Source organism: Myxine glutinosa, chromosome 10, assembly GCF_964187855.1.
Source record: "Myxine glutinosa chromosome 10, kmMyxGlut1.1, whole genome shotgun sequence".
Lineage (NCBI taxonomy): Eukaryota > Metazoa > Chordata > Myxini > Myxiniformes > Myxinidae > Myxine > Myxine glutinosa.
Genome location: NC_136270.1, coordinates 52,163,833 through 52,176,809, shown reverse-complemented (window position 1 = coordinate 52,176,809; position 12,977 = coordinate 52,163,833). Strand labels below are relative to the sequence as shown.

At 41.6% G+C, this 12,977-nt stretch overlaps 1 protein-coding gene across 2 annotated transcripts in view; it reads left to right on the top strand.

Moving 5' to 3' along the window:
• WBP2 (WW domain binding protein 2) overlaps positions 1–12,977 on the top strand; it is an 81,327-nt gene that overhangs the window by 60,206 nt on the left and 8,144 nt on the right. Inside the window, exons 4-6 of one of the 2 annotated variants that reach the window (XM_078785658.1) lie at positions 4,333–4,425; positions 5,929–6,162; positions 6,257–12,973. In XM_078785658.1, coding sequence (XP_078641784.1) covers positions 4,333–4,425; positions 5,929–6,161 — 326 coding nt within the window. In that variant the 3' untranslated portion in view covers position 6,162; positions 6,257–12,973. Of the gene's footprint in view, positions 1–4,332; positions 4,426–5,928; positions 6,163–6,256; positions 12,974–12,977 lie in introns of those variants that run through there. The other variant, XM_068127649.2, reaches the window with a different exon arrangement.

The window sequence follows — 12,977 nt, the reverse complement described above, 5'->3', positions numbered from 1 at the left end:
ATTAAATATACATTAAATTTATACATAAAATATACATTAAATAATAAATATACATAAATACACATTATACATTATATATATATATATAGTTATATACAATATATTATACATACAGTTTTGAGACTTCCTATGATCACTATCTGGGCAATTTTCATGCATGTTTTGTACAGGTTCCCGGGGTCAGGGATACGCTTTTTTAGTGTGTAATATGTAGGCCTAACTTATTGACTGTGGCTCTTTTGTAGAGTGACCCTGTGGAGTAAGAATTAACAGGATTTTACCCACATTCTTGCTTATTTTGCAGATATGGCATGTGCTAGTACCAGTGTTTCATTGAAAACTCGGGCTCAGGATAATGTGTATCTCATTGGGTCCACTTCTGGAGATGCCATCAAAGGTGCCAAGCTCCCGACTGTGCATCATCTCTTGTCCTGTTTTTCCATCACCTGAAGAAGGAGAATCGCACTGCCCGGGAGAGTGCAACCCTCACCATTGAAGAGGTTGTGAAGTTCTGGGAAAAAGCTCACCTACCTACAACGACAAAGCAGCACTGCATCCATCGTTTGGAGAGACTATATGAAAAATGGAGGAGCCTCCAAAAAGGTGCAAAGCGGGGTGGTGCGACCCAAGAGAAAAAGGAAGCATCCTTCAAGGCCTCCTTGGAGAAGACGTTTGATCTTAGGCATGCAGATTCGGAGGCCATAATCACCAACCCCGAGGACAGGAAGTTTCTTCACGATCAATTCTCAGAGAGGAAGGCTTCAATGGGATCTGTAGACACTGTGTTGGAAGCAAAAACGAAGCGAAAGAAAGAAAGGGAAGAAAAGGAGAAGACTCAGGTAGAGAAGGAAAATAAGAGACAGGAAATGGTCATGAAGGGTGCTACTGCTATGGAAGTCACAGACTCAGACTCTGACTCTGAGACCACGGCACAGGCTGGTTCTTCATCATCTGATGGTGGGCAGCTGAGTTTGCACAGAACAATGACATGATGGATGAAGCTCTGGAATTTGCTCTTGTGTGTTTGAAAGATCAGCAGCCACGAGATGATTATCGTGAACTCCTAGAACTGACTGTCATCTACATGGGAGGAATCCCACCTCGTGGAATCCGGATCATGGCTCCAGGAGCAATGCACAGAGCCAGATGGATGGCAAAGCACTATATGCACTACAGGTGTTCATGTTTCGGTCAGAGTTCCACTTGACACTTCGAGAGGCGAGAGAACTCCGAGCCTTCAACATTTTTGTCTGCCTTGTGTATGTACAGGCTTGGTTTCGGGCTCCACAAGCTATTGAGGCTCCCCTGAATGACATTAACCTCTTCAAGAAGTTGGAAAAGTTTGAACAAATCAATCAGAAGATGGCTCAGGCAGCCTTGAAGGCACTTGGCCGCCACACGTGGTACATGAGCCCAGTACTAGTGGCATTTGCATTCTTTGACACCAGAATTGACAAAGAAAGCAAGATCAATATGATTGAAGCATTGAAAAATGATGGTGAAAACCCCTCTCCAAAGAGACCAGCTATCAAACGAGGAACCGCCCTGTCAATCGCTGGCCTCATAACAAAACACACCAAGCATTTCTTCAGCATCCTAGGGACCCCAACTGATTGGATGGATAAGGATCCTGGTTCATGGGAGCAAGAAACCAGCTTTCAGGAAGCAAAGAAAGCCGCCAGTGGCTTAGTCGTGGTGAACGACAGGGCAGAAAGGGGTGTCGCATTGATACAAGACTACAATAAGCTCCTTACAAAGGATGAAGAGCAAAAGCAAGCTCTGTTCCAAGTTGTTGCTGCTCACAGGAAGATGTACCCCGATGCCAAGAAGGCAACAGTGGTGAAACAGGCCCAGAAATAGGAGTTACATTTCTCATTATATTTGGGTTTTTAAATATTATGTGATATGGTGTCTCTTCATTTTATGAACTGAACATTTGGATTGTTATCATTGAATTTGAGTTTTCATAGCAATATAGTGCTATTTGTGCAGCTATTGTAACTTGTGTTTGCTAGAATACAAAGAAAGTGAGTGGAGGGTGGATTTTCATAAAACAAACTTCTGGTTTTGCTTTCGATCCATATATAGAAAAGTTTTGTAGACACCTTTAGTTTGAAGGCTTATGTGGCACCCCTAAATAAAATCAGATTGCTTTCATATTTGGTGTCTTTTCATTTTGGAACAAAAGAAACAACATAAAGCCATGTCCCAGTAAATATTTAAAAAAATTTTTTTGGAGCACCACCCTAATATATATATATATATATATATATATATATATATATATATATATATATATATATATATATATATATATATATATATATATATATATATATATATATATATATATAATATATATGTATATATTGGTGCTGGGCGATAATCGTGCTTTAGATTTACTATCGCGATAACGATAATCCATATCTGTTATCGCGACGGGTGCTGCGCGCGCTGTAAAACGCACCTTGAACCATATTGATGGCGTATTGACTGCTTGGAGTGGTTAGTGTGTTTCGTTGCTCTCAAAAGATATACCCGTATTAAATGCAGCTCTATAAAATAAAGTAAGTGATATAATGTGGAATGTATATTCTCCAAGATGTAATTTAAATGGTATTTCATTAAACAATAGACATTAAAACAAACAACCAATTCATAAACGTGCTGAAAGTGCTGTAGGTGTTGAAATCGCTGAATCGCTGATCCATTTGAGTTCGCTGTGTCTGTACGCGAAGTTGAGCACTAAAGGCAAAATCTTTTTAAAGATCGAGAAGGTAAACCTACTCAGTGTGTGGAGTTTTGGCTTTGCAGACGAGGATAAGTAGGTAATCTCGTTCTTCTCCGTTCGCGATGGACCAAACGAGCGGCAAACATGGCGATGTTGCTTCGTTCATTTTTTATTTTTTTTTGCATTTTTGGCTCACCATGGGATTGCTTGGCAATTATTATTCGCAAAGTTCAACATCAAAGTTGTTCCTTAATGGCCACTATTAATATTATCACACCTTGTGGGGTTGGCCGGGAGAAGCTTGGCCCAAGTCATTCAAGAACTGGCTGGCTGTGGTGTGTTCCGTTATGACTGGTATGTTCCACTAGCGAGCCGCTTGCTTGATGTGTTCCGTTAGTGAGCCGCTCGCTTGATGTGTTCCATTAGTGAGCCACTTGCTTGGTGTGTTCGGTTAGCAAGCAGCTTGGTTTTGCTTGCCAAGCCAGACAATCCGTATCAACCCCTTTGGAAACTGCTCGTCCAGTCACTCGACGAAGGAGCAAAGCGATTTTGTCCAGGTAAAATAAACGCTAATGGCGCTTTTCCATTGCACAGAATGGTATGGTACGGCACTGTATAGTATGGTTCGGTGCGGTAATCCCTGTGTCATTTTTACATCGTACAACAGAACCGTGAAAATAGGCAGAGTTATCTGAAGTGACGAAAAAAAAAACGCGACCGCTGTGGTGATGTCATTTCTCACCAAACACTGATAGGGAGGGCTTGCACCTCTGCAGCAGACCAAACTGAACTCTCCAGGTTTTCCATGTATTTTTTCTGATTCTTATCACTTATGCTTTAGCTATCTTCTCTCCGGAATTGTGGTATTACAAAATGGCATTGTGGTATTTATTTTTGGAAGATAAGGTGCAGAATGAGGATGAGAGGAATGAATGGAGAACATTTGGCCATGTTGATGAGTGCTCAGTAGAACTCTGATGTGTTGATACAATCGTACAATATTTCCCATTTGAGGAACTGTGCCACTTGCTTCTCCCTTATCTATGCGATGAGGTCATGTGCGAGTTATTCCACGTGATCTCAATCGCAAGTACGCAAGTGCTTTGAAAGTCTTTTCGGTCATCAAGAGCATTTTGGAATTGCTCGCACACAACAGAATACTTCACTAACGTTGTATCATGGCTCAACCTAAAATGTGACTTGGTGGTGTGCACGTTGTGTATTTGTAGTCTCCTCTTTTCCAGTGAAATTTATGGAGCACATACAGTCGGCCATCATTCTTCGGAACCTAGTGTTGCACCCTAGCTCATAGGTCGAGTGAATTTCCAGTTTTCTGATGTCCTTTCGGAATACAACAACCATCGTTGGGCTAACCTAACCCGTCGCACAGCCATCTAAACACAGCTCGAAATCCTTGTTAGTGGGTGGAATGTGCATATTTACCCCATCTAATTCACAATGATTTGAATAGCCAACGTTAAACTCTATGTAGTCTTTCTAACAGACATTCGTAGAAACTCACCTTTCGGACATACCCTCTCACACCCCCATGTGAACTCTATTTTAAGTTCTCCCCTTCCATCCCTCTCCCCTCCGGCCAGGTGGATGGGAAGGCATGGCAGTATTCAAGCTTACTTTCAACAGTGGTGGTGCTATTGAGTTTGGACAGAGGATGTTCAAAGCAGCTAAGCAAGGTGTGGCATCCCTTCCTACCCTTTTACTGAAGCAATTTATGACCTCCTTTAAGGAGCTAGATTATGTACCTGAAATGCGATGATCTTCTTTCTTCCCACTGCTGTCAAGTGGACATTCCTGTGGGTAGCTTTTGACGGTATGTTAAATTGTTTTTGTTTGTTTGTCTGTTTGATTAGGTAGGTAGGTAGGTGGGGTGGGGTGTGTTGGGAAAGTGTCTGGGGACAAGATTATGGGTCGGTGTGGGGGTGTAATGTTTTGGGAAGGTGGTTGGATATTACAGTAAAAGTTTAAAATTTAATAAAACGATTTGCTAGTCTGTAAAGCCGACGTTTCGGCGAGTATCCACTTGCCTGGTCACGACAGATGTTGACGTGAAAGAAGCTTGAGAATTGCAACATGACATCTGTCTGTGGTTGGGTGAATTTGTCTGTGGACCAATCCGGGTGTCATGTGATGGTTGTAGACGGCATGGAAGAGATGTTATAGACTTGTCTCATGTACGAGACAGATTAAATCGCAAACCGCCCCTTTTGTTGAGAGATTGTGATTCAACTCTTTCTCAAATGGCTTCTTTAAACCATGAACAAACCACTTTTTTCTTTGTCTAAGATGACCACCTGACTCTATTATCAAAACTGTGTCCATGTACAGGTTCAAGTGTGTTTGTACAGCAGAGTTCAAAGCCTCTTCATAAGCTGGGCGACGATGTTTGATCATACGGGTCTTAAGGGTTTGCTGAGTTTGTCCCGTGTAGGTCTCAGTCCTTAACATGAACTAATTGGCTGCGAATAATTACTTCATGTTAAGGATAAGAAATGTGACTTGGTGTGTGGCATCGGATATGGAGAGACCCATCATGCACTGAGACCAACATAGGAGAAACTTGGCAAACCTTTAAGGCCAGTGTGAACCAATATCATCGTCCAGCCTATGAAGAGGCTTTGAACTGTGCTATATATGCACACTTCAACCTGCAACGTCCCAGCTTTGACGAGTCAAGTGGTCATCTTGGAGAGAAAAGTGGTTTGCTGGAGGTGAAAAGGAAGCCATTTGAGATAGAGCTGAATCACCACCTCAACAAAAGGGGAGGCTTGCGATTTAATCTGTCTCATGCGTGGGACAAGTCTGCACCATCTCTTCCACCGGCTGGAGCTGTCACATTACGCCTGGATTGGTCCACAGGCTAACTCATCCTATGACCGGTGGAGGTCACGTGGCGATTTCTGAGTTCCTTCTTCACTTCAACATCTGCCGTGAACAAGGCGAGTGGATACTCACTGAAACATCGGCTTTACCGATTAGCAAATCGAGCTTTTTCAAGTTTTTTTTCAATTGTACTTTTCCTGTTTTAATTTGATTGGATGAATAATAACCTGTATCAATTTGTTTGTATATTGTTTCAAGGTATCTGTTTCTATTCCCTAAAGTAAATAAACATTTTCCAATACAGTACAGCTTTTTACGTTTTAAATCTATTTTATTTCTACCCCTCCCTGAAACAGCACCAAGAGGACCGCCAGCAAACCAGCCCCCACTTAATACCGCCAACGGCTACCCCTTCATGCCTGCCAATACGTATGCTTTTGGGACTCCTTATCCCCCACCACCCGCAGCTGTATATGCTTACCCAACGGCACCCTCTGCTTATGCCTATCCACCTCAAATGACCGGTGAGACTGCAGTTTGCGTGCTTGAGATCGGAACGTGTAGTTGGTGCCTCAATCGTTTAGTATAGGGTGAGTCACAAGTCCCAGGACACAGTTTTAGCTGCTTGTACAATATTTGTTTATACCATGTATTGATCCTTTTTTTTTTTCTTTTTTTTTTCAGATAATATGAATAATACATTAAACCAAGATGGCAGACACAAGTCCATTTATAGTGGAAGAGAGGCTGGTAGCAGTGGTGTGGTACCACGAGATTAGAAATACAAACAAGATGATGAAACAAGTGCAATAATACTTCGAGGAGCGTTTTAGAAATCCGGCACGGTCAAAATCAAATCTTCATCTTTGGGGGGGAGAAAAAAAGCATTTCAGACTGGAAGTATACTTGATAGCCGGTCGCAGTGGACGACCAAAAATGAATGATTTGGGAATTCAAAACATCCATTCTCAGATCTCAAAAATAATCATTACAGAAACGTTCTACAGAGTTGGGTGTTTCGTATTCATCGTTAGGTTGCACAATCAAAAAAAACCTTCACATGAAACCATATAAACAAACTGTCATTTGTGAATTGTCAGATGCAGATCATGAAAACAGGTTGACTACTTGTGACAGATTGCTGCAGAACTTCAATGCAATTCCTCAAAGATCAAAGGTTAGGTTTAGTGATTAGTATGCAGTTTACCTCAGTTAATCGCCACGCAATGTTTACTTTTGGAGTGATGCTATAATCCACATTATGTTGAATTGCAAGACCATCCACCACAGGTTATGGTTTGGGTGGCATTATCTGCCCACCACCTCATTTGTCCATACTATTTTTTATGAGTCGGTCAACCAGCAGTCAGGTCTGCATATGTTGGAGAACGACCTCACACCTGAACTTGAACGATGTGGACAAGCCCATGAGATTTATTTCCAGCAGGATGGGGCACCAGCGCATCATGCATGCGCGGTACGAAATTACCTCGATCAAATTTTTCCCAACCGTTGGATTGGCAAGTCTTCGCCAACACTTCTGTAGTCCTGACCTGACCACTTGTGACAATGCTCTGTGGGGGTACATAAATGCTAAGGTTGCAGAACATCGCATAGCATCTGTTGATGAACTGAAACGATGCATTCAGGAAGCATTTAATGAAAAATTATCTTGTGCCTTGACGACGGCAGACGTCATACAGATGCACTCAATGTCTAAGGAGGTATTGTAATTTTGTATTCCTGTAATATGTTATTATTACTCCTGTTGTTATGTATTACTGTAATATGTTATCACTCCAGGGTCTTATGGCTCACCCTGGTGTAAGAGTTTAAGCAAATCTTGTATAAGAAGATAAAACAGAGTCCTGGGACTTGACTCACCCTGTAGATGTATTAGAATAATTTTTCACATTTGTTGTTTTTTAAAGGGCGTATGAGCTCACTTGAGGGCCATCGGCCATCCAGCAAATTCGGCAGTGTTTGCTACTTGTGGACAAGACCAAGTTCCCAGCCCAGTAAGGCAGGTTGTCTAGGAGGTGGATATCTGAAATAAAAATGTCTCCCTTCCAACCCGCACAAGGCCAGTGTGGAAGGGTGGGCCTAAGCCAGCAAGCTGTGTATGCCAGAAAGACGTTGGCCCCCAGTCCTCAGTTCCGAACGCCCGGGCCAAGATGGTGGCCCAACCAGGCAAGGAGCTGGGGTGCCAAGAATCCTTGGGTTCATGCAGACCATCACTGGAATTTAAGAGTTGCCACATACAACGTTCGATCCCTACTAGAAGATGACCGATTATAATTAGAGCTTGAGGAAGAAATTGAAGGAGTAGACTGCGATATTATGGGACGTGAAGTTAGAAGGTAGGGGGAGAAATTTGCTGAGCTAAAGAGTGGACAACATTTTACCACATAGGTATGGCCAACAGCAACTTGGCCGGGAATGGGATTCATCATCCATAAGAAATGGATGAAGTACACAACTGAAGTCAAAAGTATCAATGTTGTTTCATATGCAGCCTGTGGCAACTGGTGTAATCATTTCTCTGGAAGCGTGTTTGTGCCGCTGATACAGTGCCCCAATTACCAGCTCGCTGGTACTCTATTTGCCGACCTCGGAAGGATGACAGGTTTGTCAACCCCTCTGGTTTGTTTTCGTTAATTCAACGATCGACCGGGATTCAAACTCAGGATCCAGGATCCCAAGCCAGCACCCCAACCGTTAAGCCAACACCAGGTTATAAAAGTACGAAATAAGAAATACAGCATCAAAATTATCCAGCTATATGTCCCGACATAGCACATGACAAAGAGGTAGACAACGTGTTGAAGAGACAACAGGAATCTTACTATAATTCACCAAATGTCCATCCGTCCATTCGAAGGTACCGCAAAAACGGCTGAACCGATCGCAACGATATTTTGGGTGGGTATTCCTGGGACGCCTTGGAGTAAAATAAGCTATATTGTTTTTCCAATTTTTTCCCAATTTTCCAGTTTTTCCAAACTCAATGGAATTATATTTACCGATATGAACAGTGATGTGGCTTTTGTTTAAATTATTCGTACCAGGAGAGAGTAGATGGACTCCTGACGAACTCTTCCGATATAAACGTTTGGCTCCGAAGTAACATGGCAGCGTGTGCAAAGCGACTGAGAAACAGGTGCAGCGGCCGCTTCCGTGTTACAGATTCGGCGCGCACTCTTCACACAAACGTGCAACTGAGAAAGACGTGCAGCGGCCGCTTCCGTTTTGCAGAATTCAATCTTTTTTCAAAATGGGTGCCATGTACTGTTTAGATTTTGATGATTTGCATGTGACGATTCAACGGATGTTTATATGAATCGTTTAAAATAAAACTAGAACGCCACTCAGTAGAGCGCATACTCCCGCCGTGGGTGGCCGCTGCTGAGCCCTATCTTCCAAAAACAACAACAACATGCATTTTAAAGGCCATTTTCCCTACTAGAGCGGGGGTTAGCCTTGCGGTCCCCATGACAATCTTCTCCATTTTGCCCTATTTTCTGCATCTCCCCTTGTTAACCCCCTTGCCCGCATTTCTTCTTCCACCATCTTTAGCCAAGTCTTTCTTGGTCTTCCCCGTCCTCTACTTCCTTCTACATTCATTTCCATCACTCTTCTCAACCAGTCACTTTCATCCTTCCTCCAATGATCAAAAAAATCCTTCAAAAAATTCCTGGATCCGGAATAATATCCTGAGCTTCACCAAAAACTAATAAATTCTTCCTTATCCCAAGGGCAATCTTCCCACCAACTTTCATCCAAATCCGTTCAGAACTTTTCCAGATATCTTGTTCACAAACACACGAACACACACACACACGGATGGACGGACATGATCGAATGCATTACTCCCTTGCGGGAGTAAAAAGCCTTCAATTTCTGATATTTTGCCTTTTCATTTTGGGCAGGTAGGTACCGTTGCTAGTGCTGAAAATATAAAAATTGCATTATAACTTGATAATAATAGGTGATTTCAATGTAAAAGTGAAGAGGACACTATGGGAAGCTTTGGATCAGGAATCATAAATTTTAGAGGAGACAAACTCATCGAGTTTGCAATCAGTAACAAATGAAAAATCATGAAGATATTCTTCAAGAAAAGCACATCTAGAATATGGACATGGAAAAGTCCAGGTGGCCAAAAAAACGAGGTTGTTTTCATCTTGACAAACAAATTAAACATTGTCCAAGACGTGAATGTATTAGACAAAATGTATACAGGAAGTGATCATGGAATGCTTTTCTGCAAAATATAGATTGATACCAGATTAGAGAGGCAGAACCTGTTGAGAGCAAAACACAGAAAAGCAGATCTATAAAACCAGAAAGCTAAGAAGAAGATTCCAAATCGAGTTTAGAAACCGCTTCCAGGCACTTCACAAGGAAGGCCACAATGACCTGGATACATGGAGCAATCAGATGGTTGATGTCATTCAAGTGCATTGAAGGCAGCAGGTAAAGAAAACGGAACATGTAGCACCAAACAACTTATGAAAAGAGCCGGAATTAGAAATCAAAACGTGGATTTTTGTAGAAACATGTAAAACAATGAGAAAGATTAGAGAAGACATGAGGAAATAATACACAAAAAAAGATAAAGGAAACGATAGAAAACAACAGAAGGCTGAAGAAAAACGATCAAAAAACGATGTGATAGTCCAAAGGATCATCAAACTGCTTGACGAAATGGACATGAAATTAAAGATCAGGAGCAAATACGACAACAGCTTTACCGCGGAAGGGGTTGAAGAGTTGCGTCAAACAGCCGAAGAGACACCACACGTCACAACCTGGGACGTTAAACATACATTACAAACTTGAAACACCATAGTCCCCCTTTCGCTCCGCGGTGCGACGGGGACAAAAAGGTACCGGAGCCGGATAACGTATTAACAGACAATTATGGAAGGAGAAGACAACATCACAGTAGAGCTTTCTAAACTATATACAGCTTGCTTTAGACTTGGAGAAACGAAATTCCCAAGAAATGGAAAGAAGCTAACATGATTATCCTCTTCAAAAAGGGAGACAAATGAGATCTTCAGAAATATTGTCCAATTGGCCTACTTCTGAATATATATAAACTATTCACTCGGGTCCTGACCAATCGAATGGAAGGCATTCTGGATTTCTGGATGGTTACCAACCAAGAGAGCAAGCAGGCTTCAGAAGTGGATATTCCACCATGGACCACATACACAGCATCAATCGACTGAAGGGAAAATGTCAATGATGTAGTAAACCTGTTTGCATGGCATTTGTAGACAATGAGGAGGCATTCAGCTCTGTAGAAACATTCGGTGCTGGATGCATTACATCAACAAGAAAGGGCAATCAGATTGCAGACCTTCGCCAGGACGTGTTTTAGTGTTTTTTAAGGCGTTGGTGTTAAAACCAATATGGTGGGTGAACCACGTGACCGATGACGACATTTTTTTTTTTGGTCTACCAATTTATTCATAGATGACACTAGAAATTTATTCTTGATCAGATGAAGTTTTGTACTTGTTGAATTATGACGTCATAACAGAGGAGCCGATGACATCATCATTAACATATGTTATTCACCATGGAGAGTTATTTACAGTCATTAGATTTTTTTTTCTTCAATGCAGTGCTTTCGGAGATGGAGGTGAAAGGTTTTTCGTTTTTCCCCAAGATGGCGCCCATACCACGTGACCTATGACGTCATAATTATCATGAAAAATTATACAGGAGGATGTGCACCAATGGTGAAAATTTCTTGTCAATCAGACTAACGGTTGGAGAGAAAAAAAAATTCATCTTATCTGATGAAGTTTTGTACGTGTCGAATTATGACGTCATAATGGAGGCATCTATGACATCATCATTAACATATGTTATTCCCCTTGGAGAGTTCTTTACAATGAGCCATGTCTCAATTTTTTTTATATTCAGCGCTTTCAGAGATATGGAGGTGAAAGGTTTTTGGTTTGTTTTTTTTCCAAGATGGCGCCCATACCACGTGACCTATGACGTAATAATTGTCAGGAACATTATACAGGTCGAGGTGCACCTATGGTGAAAATTTCCTGTCGATCGGACCAACGGTTGCAGAGAAAAACATTTATTCTGTGCGGACAAACAGACAAACGGACCCAAATGCAATACCCTCTCCTCTGGCGAGAGCAACCAGGAGTGGAAAGGAAATACATTGAATTACTGAAAGATATTTACACAGATTGTACAACCACAGTGATGCTACATGAGGGAAGTGTTAAGAACGACTTAAAAAAAGAAGTAAGACGAGGTGACACCATCTCTCCCAAATTATTCACATCCTGTCTGGAGTATATATGTCGATCATTTCAGTGGGAAGATAAGGGTGTCGGCATTAATGGACAAAACTTCAACCATCTAAGATTGGCAGGCGACATTGTCTTTATAGAAGAAAGTTTCGAGAAAACTGAAACTGTGCTTCTGGAACTCGCTGAAGCCAGCACAAAGTGCGGGCTGAAGGTGAATGTCATAAAGAAAAAGTAGTTATGAACTGCCTTATACCTCATGGGGAAATCATAATAAATGGAAACTAAATGGAAGAAGTAGAAGAATACATATACCTAGGACAAAGCTTCAGCCTCGAGGGAAAGGATCGAAAACAAGAAATGAAGAGGAGAATCAAACTTGGATGGAGACGATATGGAAAACTCCAAGGCTGCATACGAACCACCACCACCACCACCAACCTACCCGAAAAGGAAATTTTTCAATTGGTGCATTTTCCAACTATCATCACTGGCAGAGATGTGGGCGTTAACAACAAAAATGGAGAAAAAAAACAACGGCAGCACAACACAATGTGGAACGAAATATGTTAGTTATTACAAACAAAGGAAGACAAATAAATGGGTCAGAGAACAAACCAAAATTCAAGATATCTTCGAAACAATCTAACTCAGGAAATGGAAATGGGCAGGACACATTAGCAGAAGGTAAGTAACAGGTGGACAACAACAGTAACAACATGGATACCTGTGGATGGCAACAGGAATAGGGGGAGGCCAGGTCTAAGATGGAGCGATGAAATGGACGAATATTGGGGAAGAGTCAATTGGAAAAACAAAGCAAGAGACATGCAACATGACGTCAACATGCTGAGGCTTTTGTCCAGCAGTGTACTATACTGAATAGAGCTGATGGTGATTATGATGATGATGATGGTCCGTTTATGTTAAAAAAATTAATCTTTTGAAAGCTCTTATAAGCTCATGGTGGAACTAATTCAGAGGAAGCTGGGAGCTCGTGGATTGACAAAGGTCCAAATTAGCATTAGCAACGGGTGGGTTTGTTTGAACGCTTTGTGAAATGGTTTTGGTGTAATGTTTTTTTTGTATTATCATTATTGAAATGGTTATTCTGTTTC